General features: G+C 42.5%; 1 protein-coding gene across 4 annotated transcripts in view; it reads left to right on the top strand.

The window, feature by feature from the left end:
* The window catches only part of dock3 (dedicator of cytokinesis 3), a 980,202-nt gene that overhangs the window by 830,708 nt on the left and 126,837 nt on the right, over nt 1–22,657 (top strand). For all 4 annotated transcript variants that reach the window (XM_043708482.2, XM_043708483.2, XM_043708484.2 and 1 more), the window contains 3 exons: nt 9,367–9,427; nt 9,879–9,972; nt 21,332–21,480. In XM_043708482.2, coding sequence (XP_043564417.1) covers nt 9,367–9,427; nt 9,879–9,972; nt 21,332–21,480 — 304 coding nt within the window. The remainder of the gene's footprint in view (nt 1–9,366; nt 9,428–9,878; nt 9,973–21,331; nt 21,481–22,657) is intronic.

Raw genomic sequence — 22,657 nt, 5'->3', positions numbered from 1 at the left:
CATTCTGATGCAGCATAGTTCATTATAATTTTTCTGGGTCTGGATAAGAGTTGTCTTCCCTCAGCTTCAAAATGATAAAATACAAAAGGTTGCTAAAAGTACTGTGACTCCTGAAACATTGGTTCTTGCGAAGATAGTAGTTATAGAATTCCATTGTCAAATATTTGATGTGGGATTCTTTATGCTATTCATGTCATGTAAATATTCTTTCATTATAGAATAGTACTCCTCAACAAGTATGCATGAGAAAAGGTTTTGGATTGACCTTGCTAGCTTGAAATAAGTTTCTGAAATTAATTTTGGTGGATGCAAGTCACTAACTGATTGTTTTACAAAACAAATGCATGTATGAACAAATTGCTGAGGGACTTAGAGGAGAAGGTGGCTCATTATTCTAGGTTTTATACCAGGTACTGTATAGAGGTTTGTCTTTCAACTTATTTTGAAATTTTGACTGCATATATGAACTTTATTTATTTATTTATTATTTGAATAGAGAGAAGGGAATCCATTAATTGTGTGCCAATTGTAGTTAATAGCAGGTAAGCGGTAGACATTAACTGGGGATTCACTATAAATAAACACTGACCCAAGTTATGATTGTTGAATTTAGAAAGATGCAATGTTGTGTAAATAAAAGTTTATAAAAGTGTTTTAAAAAGTATCTTTCATTCGCTTTTTTTAAATTCACTGGCAAGGCCTACATTTATTGTCCATCACTAACTGTCCTGGAGGAGTTGGCTGTAAGCTGCCTTCTTAAACCACTGCACCCCTTCAGACCTAGAGACACTAGTGGGGCTCTTAGGAAAATAGTTCCAGAATTTTGACACAGCAACAATGAAGGAATTGGAATATAGTTCCAAGTCAAAATAGTGTGTGATCAGGTGGGATAAGTTGTAGGTAGTTGTGTCCTGGCTGCTCTTGTCTTTCTAGGTAGAAGGTTTGGAAGGTGCTGTTGAAGGAGCCTTGATGAGAGATGCTACATTGCAAGTTGTAGATGCTGTGTGCTGCTGGCACTCGCTATCTGTGGTGAAGCAGATTAATGTTGATGGTAGTTTATGGGTGCCAATCAAGTGGTTTGCTTTGTGGTGGATGGTGTCAACTATTGCTGGAGCTGCACTCATGCAGGCAAATGGAGAGTACTCCATCACACTCCTGGCTTATGCTTTGTAAATGGTGAACAGGGATTACGGCGACAGGGATGAACTACTCGCTGGAGATTTCCTAGCCTCTGACCAATTCTTGGCTGGTCCAGATCTGTTTCTGGGCAATAACGTCAGAATATTGACAGTGAAGATTCAAGAGTGGTGATGATGTTGTACATTAAGGAGCAATGGCTAGATTCTCTCTTATTAGAAATGGTCATTGCCCAGGACTTGTGTGGCACAATGTTACTTGCTACATCAGCCCAAGCCTGGATGTTGTCCACGTCGAGCTGCATATGGACACAAATTGCATCAATATCTAGAGAAGTTAGGAAGGAGGCTGGAAGAACACAGCAAGCCAGGCAGCATCAGGGCATGGAAAAGTTGACATTTCGGGTGTAACTCTTCTTCAGGACCGGGGGTAGGTATAAGGGGAGCTGCAGATAAAGGGGGTGGCAGGGGCAGGGTAGTGAATTGGGGATAGGTGAAGACAGGTAGACTGGTTGGTCAGTGGGAGGAATGAATCTGGTTGGTGGCAGGGAGCAGTGGAAGGGAGTATCTAAGGAGTCATGAATGGTGCTGAACACTATACAATCATCAACAACTGTTCCCACTTCTGACCTTATAATGGAAGCAAGGTTATTTATGAAGCACCTGAAGGCAGCTAAGGGATCTCAAACATTTTCTTTGTCATTTGTGATGAATGTCCCAATTGTATCCAGTGTGAGTTTCAATCTGTAAATAATGATGGGTGCATTGATTCGATTCGACATGGGGAAATCATCATTAGATTCAGGTCCATGTGTTCAAAGTGTGTGTGCTTCTTTTTTCAATACAAAACTATTTTCCCTCAGCACCCACTATAAAACGTTAATCTGACTGCAGTGTTCATCTGCATATTCATGTTTACAGTTGTTTCTTTGTGTTGCTGTTCACTCAACATTCTTGTCTCCCATGCTGCTTCATGCACAGCCTACCCAACCTATGCATTTCTTCTCAGGAGTTTTTAAATACATGACCAGTTCTTTATAAGCTGTCAACAAATATGCTTCCCAAGGTGCAATAAGTAGTGAATTAATCAAGCTCATCCCTAGCACAACATTAGACAATGTAAGAGCACCTTGCTTCTTCAAATAGATTCAAATAGATAAATAAGTGCTTGTTCAATAGAGAGTGCAAGAGGACATGCCAGGAGCTGCATTAGGCATTCCTAAAGATCAGATGTCAAGCTGGTGAAACTACCACATATGATACTTATATGGCAAACATGCATAAGCAGCAAGTGATAGAGCTAAGTGATCCCACAACTAACAGATTGGATCTAAACTCTGCAGTACTGCCACATCCAATTAAACAACTCATTGGAGGAGAAGACTCCAAAACATCCCCATCCTCAATGATAGATGAGCCCAATATTTAAGTACAAAAGACAAGATTCTGAAGCATTTGTAAAACTCTTCAGCTGGAAGTGCCAAATGAATGATCCATCTCGGCCTTCTCCAGTGATCCCCAGCATTACAGATACCAGTTTTCAGCTCATTTGATTCACTTCACGTGATATTGAGAAACGGTTGGAGGCATAGGATACTGCAAAGGTTATGGGCCCTGACAATATTTGGGCAGCACAGTGGCACAGTGTTTAGCACTGTTGCCTCACAGCGCCAGAGACCCGGGTTCAATTTCCGCCTCAGGCGACTGCGTGGAGTTTGCATATGCTCCCCGTGTCTGCGTGGGTTTCCTCCCACAATCCAAAAATGTGCAGGTTAGGTGAGTTGGCCATGCTAAATTGCCCGTAGTGTTAGGTGAAGGGGTAAATGTAGGGGAATGGGTCTGGGTGGATTGCGCTTCGGTGGGTCAGCGTGGACTTGTTGGGCCGAAGGGCCTGTTTCCACACTGTAAGTAATCTAATCTGATCTAATATTCTGGAATAACACTGGATACTTGTGTTCCTGTAAGTGAGTAACGAAATGTTTAGTTTGCATAAGCTTGATGTCATATACGCATCTGTGTATATGTAGTTTCCAGAACCTGCTTCTGACATTCCTACATGTTAACAGTGGTATGTAATCTGCCAGTTGTCTATGAGTGATCTCAGCTGACATTGGTAAAGGGTAGAAAACTTAAAAAGCCTTTGGACACCAGAGTACACTGGGGATAAACGCCCGCATCAATAATCAGAGCAGCTCATTGGATAAAAACAATGACTGCAGATGCTGGAAACCAGATTCTGGATTAGTGGTGCTGGAAGAGCACAGCAGATCAGGCAGCATCCGAGGAGCAGTAAAATCGATGTTTCGGGCAAAAGTCCTTCTTCAGGAATAAAGGCAGAGAGCCTGAAGCGTGGAGAGATAAGCTAGAAGAGGGTGAGGGTAGGGAGAAAGTAGCATAGAGTACAATAGGTGAGTGGGGGGAGGGAATGAAGGTGATAGGTCGGGGGCGGGGGGGTAGGGTGGAAAAGAAGATAGGCAGGTAGGACAAGTCATGGGGACAGTGCTGAGCTGGAAGTTTGGAACTAGGGTGAGGTGGGGGAAGGGGAAATGAGGAAACTGTTGAAGTCCACATTGATGCCCTGGGGTTGAAGTGTTCCGAGGCGGAAGATGAAGCGTTCTTCCTCCAGGCGTCTGGTGGTGAGGGAGCAGCGTGAAGGAGGCCCAGGACCTCCATGTCCTCAGCAGAGTGGGAGGAGGAGTTGAAATGTTGGGCCACAGGGTGGTGTGGTTGATTGGTGTGGGTGTCCCGGAGATGTTCCCTAAAGCGCTCTGCTAGGAGGCGTCCAGTCTCCCCAATGTAGAGGAGACCGCATCGGGAGCAACGGATACAATAAATGATATTAGTGGATGTGCAGGTAAATCTCTGATGGATGTAGAAGGCTCCTTTAGGGCCTTGGATGGAGGTGAGGGAGGAGGTGTGGGCGCAGGTTTAGCAGTTCCTGCGGTGGCAGGAGAAGGTGCCAGGATGGGAGGGTGGGTTGTAGGGGGGCGTGGACCTAACCAGGTAGTCATGGAGGGAACGGTCTTTGCGGAAGGCGGAAAGGGGTGGGGAGGGAAATATATCCCTGGTGATGGGGTCTGTTTGGAGGTGGCGGAAATGTCGGCGGATGATTTGGTTTATGCGAAGGTTGATAGGGTGGAAGGTGAGCACCAGGGGCGTTCTGTCCTTGTTACGGTTAGAGGGGTGGGATCTGAGGGTGGAGGTGCGGGATGTGGACGAGATGCGTTGGAGGGCATCTTTAACCACGTGGGAAGGGAAATTGCGGTCTCTAAAGAAGGAGGCCATCTGGTGTGTTCTGTGGTGGAACTGGTCCTCCTGGGAGCAGATACGGTGGAGGCGGAGGAATTGGGAATATGGGATGGCATTTTTGCAAGAAGTAGGGTGGGAAGAGGTGGGAACAGCAAACCTCTTATACCAATTCAGAAAAACAAGTCATTGAAAGCAACAGATAGGAAGTACCCTTCTTAGGAAATGTCATAAAATAAATTTCTAGAATGCCAATATTATGTTGAATGGTCAGTGGACATTTTGCAAATTAGACACTGATGCTGGAGTGTCACTCCTTTCTGTTATTATCTAACCTGTTGTGACAGGGGTGCCTGAAATTAAATGGAATTAAGGAATAAGGGATAATTATATATAAAATGAGTGCTAATCGAGTGAGAACTTGACTGGGTGTGATATATATGGAGGTCGTTCTGCTATAGTGCGTGTTTCGTTATTGCGAATTTGCTATCACACAATTGATGAATCGAGGACACTGTTTCTATAGAACGAACTTTTAAAACATATGTTGGCTGTAACACGATTACATCGCCAACACTTTAAGCACTGTTCCTAAAGCATGATTTTTCTATAATGCGGGGTTACACAAGAATACAAATATTGCGTAATAGAAGAACTACCTGTATGGGGAATCTATACTCAGTGCAATTGGAGTTGGTGGTGTGACAGCTGGGATAAGACTCTGACGAGAAAAGCATAAGCCTGAACTCCAACTGATGTTTAATGCTATCTGGCATGTACCATGGCTGAAGCCTCATTTTTCCAACCATTAGCTACATGACTTCACAAACCAAGGAACACTTAACGAAAATGAGTGGACAGTTAATAGCTAGACTTCAATGTCGATAGAGGATTTTAAATTATGTATACTCTTGATATTATTCCAAATAAGAAGTGCTCATGACAGGGCCAGCTTACTTAAATATGTAACAGATCCCCAAGGTATAGGAGCTGAACAAATACACCAAATTCAAATGAGATTTTCTAGAGCTATTAATTTTACCATATTACAGTAAGGTCAGGTGCGAAGCCATTATGTTTACTGTATGTACTTGTGTATATGTCAATCTCATGTATAAATTATCCTCTTATTTTGGCCAAAAACATCTGGTATTTTACATCTACCTCGTGTATAAGTTGACCCTAGTTTTTCAGTGGTCTCTTCCTGACTATCCCATAATATTTGTGATACATGGTGAGAAGGGTTTTTTACTGTGAATATCTGTTTTTGATGTAAAGGATTTATCTTATTAACAGTTTTAGCAGGTCTTTTTTAAATAAAATACTATCAGTTGATTTTTTTTTATTTTACTGCTCCTCTTTTTATTTCATGAATTGTGTTTTGTACAAATAACCTTGGTAGATGGCCTGACCACCTGCTGGTATGCCTATTAACTTTTGTACATATGTACATGGACCTACATGCCCTTTACAGTACTGGCGACTGGAATACGGTTTATCCTACCCCCACAACCGAGGAGGTGTGAAAATTCCCCATTTCCTTATTTAAGCTGGTATATGTATATTCACATGTTGGAGAGGAAAATAACACTGAAATTACCAAGGTTGGAGACAGTAAATTCAGACGTAAAGTACATAAGCATGCATTTCAATAAACTTCTTGTGGCTGAAGAGAGAAGATGGATTTCTGATTGCAGAGCTGAAACCAACTGAGAAAGCTCTGCCTCTCAAAGAGCACTTAATGACAATCCAAATTAAATTGAAACATTGGAACACTCAAAACTCAAAGGTTAGCTGCAATTTTCACTAGTGCTGAAGATTCAAGGCATCAATTTAACATCTGTGGGTCTCCATTTAAAATGTTGTGCATCACGTCACCCTAAAGGCTTTAAATAGCATTTTCCTTTCATCTTCCTGTCATACTGGACACTTTGTGTCTGTATGCTTGACTTAATGTCTTTATTATTTTTGCTTGGGGTTAGCAGATAATAAATATGTTCTCTCTTTCATGTAAGAAAACTTTAACTTCTAATTGGCTCTTTGCTGGTACTGTGGAAATTAGCTAAATTTTAATTGAAGTTACTGTATTAACAAGAACTTAAGTCTTTGTTGCAGCCAATGGGGAGGTTTAAAAGAGGGGAGCTAAATCACACCCTCCTCACCTGGCCTTAACAAAATGGACTGCTTGGAGTCTGGGATAGTCCCACAGAATAACCAAAGAAATGGAAAGAGGAATTTTTTTTTTCCTTCAGAAGCTACTAATTTACAAAATGCAAAAAGGTTTTCTTTTGAGTCGGCAATATTAAAGTGGAAACTAAGATGTTCATATTTCAAAATATTGTTTCATAAGTCTGTTCAGCAATGCTATTACACACCCCTGGAGCAGGTGGGACTTCAATCCAGGCCTCCTGGCTCAGGTATGGACACTACCATACAATACCCTATGTACAAGTTCCTTTCCACACTTCAATGTTTTTACAATATAGGATGTGATAACTTACAGAATGTTGTGGTTGATATCTTAGCAGAATTGGGTGTGTCTAGGCACTGAAAGGCAGAGTTCCACCTGCAAACAGAAATTGCAAATCAGGTGATTAAGCATCTAGAGGTTGAAATGTAAGGTGTTGAAGTAGATAAATTAAAATTGGAGCAGCAGAAATTTGAACTAGATTTCCAATAGGAAAGAAAAGAAAAAGAATTCCAGGAACAGGAAAAAGAGACAGGAGAGACAAGAATGACACTGGAAATTTACTGTAATTTAACTGTAATGAAATGGAAAAGGAGAAAGAGAAGCAAGAAAGGGATGAAGAAATGGAGTTTAACTTGAAACATTTTGGGCTGAGAGGGGGAATCCTAATGTGCCATTGAAGTCACCTCTGGTGGGGAAACCACCCTAATGCAGATTTAAGGATTATCGTATTCAAATTTATTCACATCAATCCCCATGTTTGATGAAAAAGAGGTTTCTTTGTCTCTTTTGAATAATAAGTACTGTAAAGTGGCTAGTCCAACAATGATGTGGATATGCCAGCATTGGACTGGAGTGGACAAAGTCAGAAGTCATACAACATCAGGTTACAGTTCAACAGATTTATTAAAGTCTTTTGGAACACTGGTCCTTAGTCCAACAGTAGACACTGCTGTTGCAGTGTAGGACAAGAAGATTTTACTAAGTTTACTCCCTCTTGTCTGAGGGGAGTGCAACTAACTAGAGGCAACACAAGGTGCTATCTTAGATGTGTACCAGTTAGTACCAAACATTCTGTACCACCAAAAATAACCTAAACATACATAACAGAAATTTGAATGGCTTAAGCAGCTTGTTTTTGACTGTTAATTGCAAATACTTAAATTGGAGCCATTTGCCAAAATGTTTGTGAAGTAATTGTTCTTATGGAATTCAAAGTCTCCAAACCCTTGCCAATTTCATAAACTCAGATAGACTGTGGTCTTGAAACTTTCACACACCAAAGGGAGATAAGGGAGAAGTAAATACCCTCAGACAAGCTTGAGAGAAAAGGAAAGTGATGCAGAAAAAGCAGAACTGTCCCTGACCATTAAATGATGAGATCTGGACAGGAAACAGCTGGGAAACCACCCCGAGTGCTTTCACTGCAGGAAGCCCCACTATTAATAGAAAATTATACGCAGGCTACTAGTCTCTGCAACATTAAAGATGGTCAAACAGGATCATGCTTGATCTTGGATAAACATCAACACTGGACATTTGATAGTATCAAGGAAATACTGTCTTCAGCAACATTGTTCTGCTATGCTGCAGACCTATCCACTAAAATCGCACAAGTAACACAATTAGAAATCATGTCATCAATAGCTTTGGAGACTCACAGCCACCAAACTGAACTGTGAACTTGGTTATACCAGGTGCCCCGATGTTTTTATTGAGGTCTTTAGGAATGATGACTCTTCTATTATTGACAAACAAGACATCCAGGAGTCGCACTGTTAAAAGTACTGCTTAAGAATACAGTAGCTAGGAACAACTTCAGACCATCTTGTAGCACAGAACCCACATATCTATGTGCACTTGGGCTGCTCAAATTTCCTCCAGCTTCAGGAAGGTTGCCAAGGGTTCTTCTCCTTAGGTGTTCAAAATAATGAAGGGTCTAGACAAAGTAGGTAGAGAGAAATTGTTCAGGTTGGCTTAAGGATCAAAACCAGAAATCCAGATTAAAGGCAATTGGCAAAAGAGCCAAAGGCAATATGCGGAGTACCATTTTTTATGCATCTAGACCTGTCACACACTCCCTGAGTGTGCAATGGAGGGATGGATATTCAATTGCAGCTTTCAAAGAGGAGCTGGATAAGCATTTGCAGAGCAAGCTTTCTCAGAGTTTTAAGGCAAGAGTGAGTCTGGTGAAATTACTCTTGCAGTCAGTGGCGTGGAGTTGACAGTTGTCATCTTCTGTACTATAGAGTCATTGGGATGTACAGCATTTAAACAGATGCTTTGGTCCAACTCGGCATGCCAACTAAATTAGTTCAGTCCTATTTGTCATTTGGCCCATATCCCTCTCAACCCTTTCTAATCATACACCCATGCCAAGGCCTTTTAAATGTTGTAATTGTACCAGCCTCTGTCACCACCTGTAGCAGCTCATTTCATACACCGCCCTCTGCATGAAAACGTTGCCCCTTTTGACCCCTTTTATATGTTTCTTCTCTCACCTTAAATCTATCCCCTCTAGTTTGGACTCTCCTACCATGGGGAAAATTCTGTGATCTGTGTAAATTGATGACCTTTGGCACTTGTATGTTCAATCATTTGATGAAACTTGTAGATGTAATTATCCGTGAAATGAACTCCGATCAGGTGTAGCATCTTAAGTCTGCTTCCATGTAGAAGGTTAACTGTGTAGTATCAGAACTGAAATCCTGTGCAGAAACCACAATTCAGAAGCTACTAATTCCTGTTATGTGACATGCTAAATTTTTTGAACTCAAGTGCATTTCTTCTCCTCAGGGACTGTATGAAAGGGGATGAAACTGAAAATAAGAAGATTGGCTGTACTGTTAATTTGCTGGTAAGCAAGAAATTTTCTTTCTGCTTAAATTTTATTTGTACTCATAACACAGAGTGCATTAAAATGTTTTAGCAATTTTGGTACCCAATATCAGCAGCAAATACTTTTAGGTCAAGCACATCTACAGAGTTAAGATTATCAAGCATTTTGCACTTAAGTCTGACATAGAATGCCTCAGATGGAGCATTAGATGTTCTCAGTGTAGCCATGTCAAGCACACTTAGGTCAGATACAGTATAGGTTAGGCAAAGACACAATCTCATCAAAGACATTCAGGGTAGGTACAGAATGGATTATATGTAGATACATGCTCCCAGGGCAGTGTTGTTTGAGACATTAAAAAAATCAATGGGCAGGAATTAATAAGTGAAGAGCACCTAATTTAAAATGATCTCTTTCACTTGCCTGTTCCAATTCCAGTATGCTTACAGATATTTACATTTTTTTTCAGAATTTTTACAAATCTGAGATTAACAAGGAGGAAATGTATATCCGTTACATCCATAAACTGTGTGACATGCATCTTCAGGCTGATAATTATACAGGTAAGAAGCAATAAGCTTGTTCCTATCTATATTTTAAACATGACTGGATGTTTTGGATAATTTCATCCTGGATTTATTGTACTTCTGGTCACTTTTCTAGTGATTTTTTTAAAAAAGGAGGATCTACATCTCTTCAAAAAGAATCTTAAAATATGTTCTTCTGTTTTACCATGTCCACCATTCAGCCTCACTTTTAAAGTTGAATAGTCAATATAGTGGAATCTTTATTCTTTAATTCAGGCTTGATGAATAATGGAAATTATATCATGAGTGTTTATATTTTGTCAGTTTCACCCATTTGATGACATTCTAGGTTCAGAACTGAAGGTTGTCAGTTCAAGTATCCCCAAAGAGGTACTGTCCTTAAGATGAGATATTAAACTGAGGATATTTCTGATGGTTAAAGTGAATGTAAACAAAAAATCCCAACACAATTAACAAAAAAAAAGCATGGAGTTCACCTCCCATTCTAGTTAAAACTCGTCCTGAACCTGCAGTACCTAAAGCAGTTTATTTGATTATCATGTTATTTGTTTGGTATGTGTAAAATAGCAACATTTCAATACTGCATTTCAATATTTAATTGCATGGAAAGTGCTTTGACATGTTTTTGAGAGATGTGACAAAGAACTTTATAAATGCAAGTTAAAACCATATGATATAGAGTGAAGATACAAAGGACCTGAAGTAAGCTGAGGACCGAAGGATCCCCAATTAGTAACTTCATGCAGTATCTAATGATCAGATTTTATTTGAAGATTTCCAATGGTGAGATCCTTTCTATTCAAAAGGTCCCATTAGTATCACTGTTCTCTTTAGGTCAGGTAAGACATTGATAAGACTCTTTGTGGTTTTCAGATAGCTGACTTTGAATCATCAGTTCTGTGTTCTGAGATATGTGGGAAATATCTGCATCAGAAATGAGTTTGCACTCAACATATAACCTAGAAACCCAATAGAGAGGTCTAGGTTTCTACATCAACTGAATTTGTGAACATGATGACAGATTTCCATTGGTAACCGAAATGCAGACTGATCTGAGGGATTCATGTTTCCTAATTCTGAGATACAGCGAGAAACTCAGATCACAGGGATCCTAAAGATAAGACTAAAAAACACTCAAAAATATGGAGGGTAATTATCTAATGCAATGTTCTCAGTCAACAGTAGATAGAATTCAGTTTTAAGATTTTGAAGTGTTGAGCCTTGGCTCTGCAACACTGTTTTGGTGGTCTCTGATGAACTGTGAACTTTCATTATCCACCACAGATTAAAATTTGAGGATCTAAATTGCTATTAAATGGGATCTCTTTCAAACCAGGCAAGTTGAATTTGATTGGGCAGGGAATCACAATCAGGATCCAGTCCTTTCTTCCATGACAAAGGTGCAATGTGTGGAAACATTGCTTTCGCTCAACAAAAAAAAGGGCCCTGTGCGTGAACAAATGTAGCTTCTAAAATATGCAAATGAATCATACTGCAAGCCTGACTGATAATCTTAAACTGGTTTCCAGTATCATTCTTAATGTAGTTAAGATTATTTAGTACATGTAAACCCAAAGCAGAATCGCATCTAATATTAGAGACTAGGGTGGAATCTTCCCAGCCACTGAACAACATGGCCATTAGTGAAAATTTGGGAAAATCAGGTGAGATTAGCAGTAAGGAGGTTCCTGACATCAAAAGCAAAAGGCGAAAGTGAGGACTGCAAATGCTGGAGATCAGTGTCAAGATTAGAGTGGTGCTGGAAAAGCACAGCAGATCAGGCAGCATCCGAGGAGCAGGAAAATCGACATTTCAGACCAGCACCACTCCATTCAAAAGCAAAAGTCCCATTCTCCTACCAAGTGTTGAACAGCAAGTTGAGAAGCTCGGTAGTGAGCAGCAAGATACCTATAGTATATATTAACGCGCATTGATATTATTAATTCATCATCTCATTTATATGCAGTTTGCTATTCTCTCATCTGCTGGACAAAAAGTAGACAGCAACAGTTCCCGACACGACAGTCAGGGTTTAGTCCAGCAACCTCAGCTCTCTACTTGCTCCTCTAGCCATCCATTTGGACACCATTCAGCAATATTTCAGGGCAAGCTGCACAGGCATATACCCAACCCCAACCCCCACCCACACCCCACACCTCAATCAACATTGGCTTCCACAGATACACCCCCATGGCACATCGCCAATACGCATGTATTACAGTTCTGCACTGCAATGGTGCACTTTGGAGTGCACCAACACCTTTCATTGGAATGCTGTTTCATTGAAAGTACCCAACTTATAGATTGGACAAGGGTACACCTCGAGGTTCCTCACTTGCTCTCTGAGCACTGACTCACTTTACTTGGATGCTCATAGCATCTCTGCTTTGCCCTGCTTTATCTTGCTTTTTTGCACTTTTCTCCCATAGCCAGAGTTTACAAGCTCACAATATTTTGGTTTTGTTGTGCCTTTTAATGCAAGCACAAAGCCATGCACCTTGTCATGGTTGCAGAAGCCATCAATCAAGGCATGGATAGATGTTGTCACTATACAATGCCTATCTCAAATCTAACATAGGCAGCGAACATACTGAATGTGCAGTATTTAAGTGGTCATGTCTCAAAATCAAAGAGAAGTAGTCCTCAGCCAAATAAAGGGAGGCACCCTTTTGGCATACCTTCAGTCGGATGGTCTTGGCACAAAAGATTAAGGGCAGCCTGTGATCTCAGTCCTGTGATTTGGGCACAGCTAATTGACTGATGATGACTCACCAAAGCCTGTTTATCATCTTCAAGACACAAGGCAGGAATGTGATGGCATGCTCCCCAATTGCCTGGATGTGTGTAGCTCCAACACTCAAGAAACTTGACAGCAACCAGGACAAAACAGCCAGCTTGATTGGCACCACATCCACAAGTATCCACTCCCTCTACCACCAAAATATAGTAGCAGCAGTGTGTATTATTTTCAAAATGCACTGCAGAAATTCACCAAAGATCCTTAGATAGCACCTTCCAACCCTATGATCACTTCCATCTAGAAGAACAAGGGCAGCACAAACATGGGAACACCACTTGCAAATTCCCCTCCAAGTCAGTCACCATCCTGACTTGGAAATACATCGCCTTACCTTCACCATAACTGGGTCAAAACCTGGAATTCCATTCGCAGTGGCATTGTGGGTCATTATACAGCATATAGACTGCAGTGTTTCAAGATGACCGCTCACCACCACCTTCTAAAGGGCAAGTAAGGACAGCAATAAAATGCTGGTCAGCCAGTGATGCCTACCTCCCATGAGTGAATTAAAAAACAAGGATCAGGGCCCTTTCCTCATAAGGGATGAGAAGCCAAATGTTGCAACTTCTTCACTTGTCTTGGCCAAAGAAGGGCAGAAAGAGCCCTTTTTCTCCTGGAGTGAGACAAAGGGCAGGGGATTTGAGTGACCTGAAAGTAGCTAGCACAGCAGTTAGTGGTGATGCAAGTGTCCAGGTAAGTGAGTCAGCAGCACAAAGAGTGTGCAGGATTCATGATGTGGGGGGGATTGGGTGGGTAAGAGTGTCTGAGGGCAAATATGGTACACAATAGTGATGCTTGGTAGAAGATGTGTGCTGTAGAAGAGAGACTGAATGTGAGGTTAAAAAAAAGAGAAGATGGGACACTCGAACTTGCTGAGTAGAGAAAGTTATTGATTTTCTTCCTGCATTATTGACATTACTCTAGACCATGAAATCAGCACTGACCCAGGAAGCAACCCCAAGCCTAATTGGCTCTGTCTGATATCACAGTCTCCTCTGCTGGTCCTGAAGGAAGAGAACACTCCTCTGCACCACCTCACCCCTCAGAGCCTGCAGGTTCCTGTCAGCAAAATGGGATGGTAATTTTCCTCTGACATGTCCTGGGCAATTCACATCAAGTGTGTAGTTCAGCTCTGGTCTGACAGCACTTGACCTGCTGCATAGCTTGGATTTTATGGTACTGGTGCCAGAAATTCCAGAGGCCCAGCAGTGGTGAGTATTTCTGCCTGTTTTACGGGGGAGAAAAGGACAAGTGGGTGCAATAGAGGTGTGGTGCATAGGTAATAAGGCAAGTTGGGGAAGATAGTACGAGTAATCTCAGATAGCCTCATGGAGAGAAACCCTCCATGAAACTTGACAAAATTGGCTATTAACTGATTTCTGGTAAAATTAACCCAATGTTTTGAATGTGAAAACACAGGCTGGTTGAGCATGGTTGTCATGCCGCCTGCTGTGTGCAGTTATTGCAGGCCTGTTGCTTCATGAAATTTTCTGAAATGAACGAGTTGAAATTTGAAATCAGATTCAGCAGCCATGAGGGCGGTTGAGCATTAGATATTTGTCCATACAGATGGGCTCAACAGGTCATCAAGAGAGAGAAAGTTTTAGTACCAGACTAATTCTATGTTTACAACATCTGCTAATTGCCTGCACTTTTTCAGAAGGACTGCAGCTGATTTCCTGCATCTCTGATATTTCTCAGAACACTTGGGTTCTGCATGAAATGATCATTCTGGTTTTGTTTTTATAGAATTCAACACTTAACATGGCTGTTATCCCAAACTGTCAGATCATGTTTCCATATTCAGTACTAAAACAAAGGGAAACTCCACAGGTTTGACAGCATCTACAGAGAGAAAATGAGTTAATGTTTGGAGTCCCATGAAGCTTCATTAGAACTGAAAATAGCTTGGAAAAGGTGGTATTTATGCTGATCACCAGGTGAGGGGGAGTGAATAGAGAACATGGAGATGGAGCTGAGAGAGAGAAGGGATAAGTGAAAAAGCAAGCTGAGATAGCTGATGATAAGCAGTGAGAGAGAAAATGGTCTGGCTGTACAATATAATGTAAGACCAAAGGATGTAGATAGAGGATAACCGACATAGAGGACGGTGATAGTGTTCTGAAATGGCAAAAGATGAGATGTTCCTCTAGCTTCCGTTAAGCCTTGCTAGAGCACCAGAGTAGACTTGAGTCAGCAATGCTGGCATGGAAACACAATGTTCTGTTGCAGTGGTGGGCAACGGGTAGCTCGGGGTCATTTTCACAGATCAAGTATTTGGCAAAACAGTCACCCAGTCTGCATTTAGTCTTCCCCGTGTACATTATGAACTGTGAATACAATAGATTAGATTTAATGAATTGCAGATAAATTGCTGCTTCACCTGGAATGTGTGCCTAGAGCCTTAGATAGTAAGGAGGGATGATGTAAATCGGCAGGTATTGTACCTTCTATGTTTGCATGGGCAAGTGGCACAGGGTTGTGAGAAGGTATTGGGATGAGTGGACCAACATGTCCAGAGGAAATGATTCTCCTAGAATGCTGACAAGGGAGGGGAGGGGAGTCAGTCTGATGGTGGCATCCTGCTGGAGATGGTGGAAATGGCACCTAATGGTAATTTGGGTACAGATGCTGGTGGGGTGGAAAATGAGAACAAAGGGAAGAACAACCTATCATTGTTTTGGAGGGGAGGAAAGGGGTGAGGGCAGAAGTGTAAAAAATGGGTCGGACACAGCTTAGGACCGTATCACCCACAGTGGCAGGCAATCATCAGTTAAAGAAAAAGGTGGACATTTCTGAAGCTCCCTTGTGTAAGGGTGGGACTATCAGAAAAGATAAGACAGAGATGGTGAAAATGGGATAATGGAGCAGAATCCTTATTAGAGTTTGAGGATGTAAATTCAAAGTAGCTGTGGGAGTTAGTGGATTTGAAATGGTTATCGGTGGTGAGCCGATCAGAAGAAATGGAAGCAAAGATGTTGTGGAAGGGAAGGGAGGAGTCACAGGTGAAGGTGAGATGAGGGTGGAAATCAGAGGCAAAGTTGATTTAATTATCCAATTCCGGATGAGAGAGAGAAGCAGCACCAATGATGTATTCTACGTAATGTTCTGCATAATCCACAAAGAGACAGGCATAACTGGGGCCCATGCAGATACTACACCTTTGATCTGAAGAAAGTGAGAGGAGTTAAATATTCAAAGTAAGAATGAGCTCAGCCACTCAGAGGAGAGTGGTGATGAATGGGGCCGATTCACATCTTCTGTCAAGGAAGAAACGGAGAGCCCCAAAACCATCCTGCTGGGGAATGGATATGTAAAGGGATTGAACATCCCTGGTGAAGAGGGGTTGACAGATGCTGGTAAACTGGAAATTTTTAAAGCCAGATAAGGTGTTAGACAAATCATAGATAAAATTGGGAAAGGACTAGACAACAGGAGATAAATTCAAGTCAAGAATGGAAGAAATTGGTTCCAAGGGCCAGAGCAGGTTGAAACAATGGGTCTGCCTTATCAGCCTTCTTTGTACATTTTGGGAAAAAGTGGACTGCATAAGGTTGTGGGACTCTGAGGTGAGAAGCTGTGGGAGGTAGATTCCCAGATAAGATGAGGTTAGTGCCCATCATGGAGACAATAGCTTGATGTTCAGTGGTGGGGTCATGGTCCAGGGAGAGATAGAATGAGGTAGCTGCAAGCTCGCACTCAGCTTCCTCAAAGTAGATGCCACTACACCAGGTATCACCTTTATTGGCAGGTTTGATTATAAAGTCAGGGTTGGGTCTGAGAGCATGGAGAGTAGTAAATTCAGCAAGTTAGGTTCAAATAGGTGAGGGAGCCGAGACCTTAAGAGAAGCAATGTCACATTGACAGTCCTTAATGAGCAAGTCAAGTACAAGTAAGAGACCAGAGGGAGGCATCCAGGTAGAGGGAGAGTATTAGATGTAGGTGAAGGGGCCTGTGAGGTGGAATGGGACGAGAATCCCTGCCCAAAGAAATAAGGCAAAGAGAATAAAGCTGACTGAAAAAGATCTTAACATTGTGTCATACCCGAAATATACTGAGGTGAGGGGATGAGGAATGATACAAAGTCCTTTGCTGAGTGCAGAACCTTTAACATCAGTGGGGAAGGTCAGAAGGTGTGGTAAATGCCTGATGAGGTAGAGCTAGAGGAAGGGATGGAGTTAGAGAGAAGGAGAAGAAGATTTGAGAAGAGCCTGGCTATCTGAGTTGTTGCAGCTCGCACTCCTTAATAAAGATGTACAGCATGGAAACAGACCCTTCAGTCCAACTCATCCGTGCTGACCAGATAACCCAACCTAATCTAGTCCCACTTGCCAACACCCAGCCCATATCCCTCCACACCCTTCCTATTCATATATCTATCCAGATGCCTTTTAAATGTTGCAATTTAATAGCCTCCACCACTTCCTCTGGCAGCTCATTCCATACATGTACCACCCTCTGCTTGAAAAGGTTGCTCCTTAGGTCTCTTTCATATATTTCCCCTCTCACCCTAAACCTATGCCCTCTATTTCTGGACACCCCCACCCCAGGGAAAAAGACTTTATCCTATCCATGCCCCTCATGATTTTATAAACTTAAATACTTCAGTCTTCCTTGGCAGGGAATTGAACCCCAGTCTCCCACATGACAGACAGGGATACTAACCACTATACTAACAACAAAATACCTCAAAGGAAGAGAAAAAGTTTCTTCTTTAAATGTCAAATGAAGTAGTACGGGGGGGATAACTTGAAGCTGTGCTGATGGAGAGAGAGAGAGGTTGCATATGGCAGTGTGTTACACTGAGTATGGATCTGAGAACAACTGATTGAGGACTGTTGTACATCATGGAGATATGTATGTTTCTGAATGGATTTAAAATACAAAGGTGAAACTTCAGTGGGAATCCATATGGAGTAAGTCTGAGCTGAAGGCAGTCATCGAGGAATGAGATATGGCTATGAAAGCAAATTACGACATATATTCAGTATTGGGCTAGTCCAGATCTGCAGTATACTCCTATCCATTGACTTTCAGCCAAAGTCTTTATAAATGTCTCAACTTATTCATTTGAATGGCTCCAATTGTTCCAGGTCTGATGATGTAGGAAAAGTCTGTAATACTTCTTGAAATAAGCAGTCTAATTCCCCTATATAGTTGATCATAGCTGAATCTGCAAGAAAAGTCAGGCTTTTTGTGAGTATTTGTTTTTACAAACATGTTCAGTTTTAAGAGGAGAATACAATTTGTTAGAAAGTCTATGATATAATTGTAGTGGTTGTAATGAGGTCAGCCAGCTGGACTCATAGAATATGTCACTGATGGTGGCTGTTAATCTGATCCAGACAGGAGCCCTGGCTGACATAAAAAGCTTAAGTGTCAGAGATACTGACACTCTGGTATATGATTCTATATGAGACAATACAATAGTTAAGGACTGGTCATGTGTAAATAAAAGGTGACTTGGTGATGGGATACCCACCGCTGTGGAGTTATTTCAATAAGTACGTTTGTGACAATGGAAATATCTTGGAATTCAGTTCAGTAGAAGTTTCAAGGACTGTGGTAATCTCTTAATCTTCATACTGAATAACTTCACACTGTAGGGTATTCTGTGATTCTAGAAAAGTCTTAGTATCAGCAAACAGAAAAGATGTAGTGTGTGATGGCAGCAAAACCAATTCATCAAAGGCTCATATTTACAACCTTAACTTAAAAATTAGTCCACTGCACAGATAGTCCTAGATCTACTCCACCAAAAGTGCCATAAATCTTCAACTGTCAAATATTTAATTCCTACCACCTAGTTAAAAATGCTCATAAGTTTTTACAAGAGCACCTTACACACACTTAGGGCAGAAGAGAGAAAGTTTAAGACGTATAAGATGTAGATTGAAAGCAACTTTGAGAAATTACTCAGTGCTAAGACTAAAATTAAAGGGAAATGGGAACATTTTGGGGAGGAAGTCAGTAAGTCAGATTAGCTAGTTATAATCACATTATTTTTGAGATCTTGCTGTGTACAAATTGGCAGTTGTGTTTCCTATATTATTGAAGTGTCTGTGTGCAATCATAAAATCATGTGGAAGCAAGCCATTCAGGCCATCGAGTTCACACTGATCCTCCAAAGCACATCCCACCCACCCACCTCCATCCTAACCCTGTAACACTGCATTTCCCCTGACTAATCCATTCAGACTGCACATCTCTAGACACTATGGGCAGCCAGCTAGACTCACAGAATATGAGTTCACTTATTGCGGCTGTTAATCTGGTCCAGGCAGGAGTCCTGGCTGACATTAAAAGATTAATTGTCAGAGATTTAGCATGGAGAAAGTGAGGTCTGCAGATGCTGGAGATCAGAGCTGGAAATGTGTTGCTGGAAAAGCGCAGCAGGTCAGGCAGCATCCAGGGAACAGGAGAATCGACGTTTCGGGCATAAGCCCTTCTTCAGGAATGGGGAAAGTTTGTCCAGCAGGCTAAGATAAAAGGTAGGGAGGAGGGACTTGGGAGAGGGGCGTCGGAAATGTGATAGGTGGAAAGAGGTCAAGGTGAGGGTGATAGGTCAGACTGGGGTGGAGGCGGAGAGGTCGGGAAGAAGATCTCAGGTTAGGAAGGCGGTGCTGAATTTGATGGATTTGACTGAGACAGGGTGGGGGGAGGGGAAATGAGGAAACTGGTGAAATCCGAGTTCATCCCTTGTGGTTGGAGGGTTCCTAGCCGGAAGATGAGGCGTTCTTCCTCCAACCGTCGTTTTGTTGTGGTCTGACGATGGAGGAGTCCAAAGACCTGCATATCCTTGGTGGAGTGGGAGGGGGAATTGAAATGTTGAGCTACAGGGTGGTTGGGTTGGTTGGTCCGGGTGTCCCAGAGATGTTCTCTGAAACGCTCCGCAAGTAGCCGGCCTGTCTCCCCAATATAGAGGAGGCCACATCGGGTGCAGAGGATGCAATAGATGATATGTGTGGAGGTGCAGGTGAATCTGTGGCGGATATGGAAGTTTCCTTTGGGGCCTTGGAGGGAGGTGAGGGGGGAGGTGTGGGCGCAAGTCTTGCACCTCCTGCGGTTGCAGGGGAAGGTGCCGGGAGTGGAGGTTGGGTTGGTGGGGGGTGTGGATCTGACGAGGGAGTCACGGAGGGAGTGGTCTTTACGGAATGCTGATAGGGGAGGGGAGGGAAATATATCCTTGGTGGTGGGGTCCGTTTGGAGGTAGCGGAAATGACGGCGGATGATGCACTGTACATGGAGATTGGTGGGGTGGTAGGTGAGGACCAGTGGGGTTCTGTCCTGGTGGCGGTTGGAGGGGCAGGGTTCAAGGGCGGAGGAGCGGGAAGTGGAAGAGATGCGGTGGAAGGCATCGTCGACCACGTTGGGGGGGAAATTGCGGTCCTTGAAGAAGGAGGCCATCTGGGTTGTGCGTTTTTGGAACTGGTCCTCCTGGGAGCAGATGCGGCGGAGTCGAAGGAATTGGGAGAATGGGATGGCGTTTTTACAGGGGGCAGGATGGTAGGAGGTGTAGTCCAGGTAGCTGTGGGAGTCGGTCGGTTTGTAGTAGATGTCCGTGTTGATTCGGTCGCCTGAGATGGAAATAGAAAGGTCGAGGAAGGGGAGGGAGGAATCTGAGACTGTCCAGGTGAATTTGAGGTCGGGGTGGAAGGTGTTGGTGAAGTGGATGAACTGTTCAACTTCCTCGTGGGAGCACGAGGCAGCGCCGATACAGTCAGAGATTTAGCATGGTCAGTCCACCTAACCTGCACATCTTTGGGCTCTGGGAGGAAACTGGAGCACCCGGAGGATACCCAAGCAGACACAGGGAGAATGTGCACAGAAACAGTTGCCTGAGGGTCCAGGTCCCTGGCACTGAGGTCTGCAGTGCTAACCACTGAACCACTGTGCCATTAAGATCGTATTGATGCCACCACAATCGCAAGTTATTTTTCTTTGTGGAGTCAGCATTTGCCCTGTGGTCAGAAACACTGCCACGATGAATGGTAGAAATACTGAAATATGAGAGTGAGTATCACTCTCTGAAATTTGAAATTTTCTGATTCTTCCATCGTACGAGTGTATAAAAATACCATTCAGTGTTTAAATGAAGCAGCACTGGCTAAGTGGGTCTCTGGTTCAATTACCCATTCATACTGAGTTAGCTGTTTACATCCAACATTTTATTCTTATTGGAACCTGAGGGGAAAAAGTCAGCCAAAGTGCCAGCTCCTCTTCTGTGTCTTATGGCCTCTACTGGAAAATCCTGAGCAGGATTAGAATTTTTTTTCCTTGCCCATTCCTATTATTTCAGTTGTCTGCTCATGCTTGCTAACAAAACGCATGTAAAGAATCGTTTGGTGAAGTGCCAGTAGACTGTACACCTAGTTCAGCAATTAATCTCAAGTTGACAAGTTCAGAAGTGTAGAGGAGAAAGCATTCTTTTCAAATGTTGATAGTCAGAGGTGTAAAGAAGTAAAACGATCTTATTGCTGAGTAAATAATGAATACTTTTGAAAATACCAAATTCTGATTTCGTTTCAAAGATTTCTTGAATTGATTGCATCTCTTATTTGTTCTTTTCTCCAGAGGCAGCATTTACACTAATGCTATACTGGGAACTGCTTCACTGGGAGGATCGAACCTTGCGAGAGTTCCTACACTACCCAGCCCAAACAGAGTGGCAGCGTAAAGAAGGACTATGCCGACAGGTTATCAACTACTTCAACAAGGGCAAGGCAAGTGTTTCTGTATGGTTCTATGGTCTATATCAGCCAGTCAAATATGAGCAAAAGAGCAACTGGCAAGATATTCGGACCCCTTTAAAAATCAATGAGATCATCTATGTCATAGAGTCATAGAGGTGTACAGCATGGAAACAGACCCCTCGGTCCAAACCGTCCATGCTGACCAGATATCCCAACACAATCTAGTCCCACCTGCCAGCACCCGACCCATATTCCTCCAAACCCTTCCTATTCATATACCCATCCAAATGCCTCTTAAATGTTGCAATTGTACCAGCCTCCACCACTTCCTCTAGCAGCTCATTCCATACACATACACCCTCTGTGTGAAAAAGTTGCCCTGCAGGTCTCTTTTATATCTTTCTCCTCTCACCCTAAACCTATGCCCTCTAGTTCTGGACTCCCCGACCCCAGGGAAAAGCCTATTTACCCTATCCATGCCCCTCATAATTTTGTAAACCTCTATAAGGTCACCCCTCAGCCTCCCGATTCTCCAGGGGAAACAGCCCCAGCCTGTTCAGCCTCTCCCTCTAGTTCAAATCTTCCAACCCTGGCAACATCCTTGTAAATCTTTTCTGAACCCTTTCAAGTTTCACAACATCTTTCCAATAGGAAGGAGACCAGAATTGCACACAATATTCCAACAATGGCCTAACCAATGTCCTGTACAGCCGGAACATGACCTCCCAACTCCTGTACTCAATACTCCGACCAATAACGGAAAGCATACCAAACGTCTTCTTCACTATCCTATCTACCTGTTACTCCACTTTCAAAGAACCATGAACTTGCACTCCAAGGTGTCTTTTTTTCGGCAACACTCCCCAGGACCTTACCATTAAGTCCTGCTAAGACTTGCTTTCCCAAAATGCAGCAACTCGCATTTATCTGAATCAAACTCCTTGTGCCATTTCTCAGCCCATTGGCCTATCTGGTCAAGATCCTGATGTAATCTGAGATAACCCTCTTCGCTGCCCAATACATCTCCAATTTTGGTGTCATCTGCAAACTTACTAACTGTACCTCTTATGCCTGCATCCAAATCATTTATGTAAATGACAAAAAGTAGAGGACTCAGCATCAATCCTTGTGGCACTCCACTGGTCACAGGCCTTCAGTCTGGAAAATAACCCTCCATCACCACCTTCTACCTTTGAGCCAGTTCTGT

This window comes from Chiloscyllium plagiosum, unplaced genomic scaffold (genome assembly GCF_037043375.1).
Source record: "Chiloscyllium plagiosum isolate Xiang-an unplaced genomic scaffold, Cpla_swu_hap1 HiC_scaffold_14, whole genome shotgun sequence".
Lineage (NCBI taxonomy): Eukaryota > Metazoa > Chordata > Chondrichthyes > Orectolobiformes > Hemiscylliidae > Chiloscyllium > Chiloscyllium plagiosum.
Note: the sequence above shows the minus strand (reverse complement) of the source record. Positions and strands in the feature narration are given on the sequence as shown.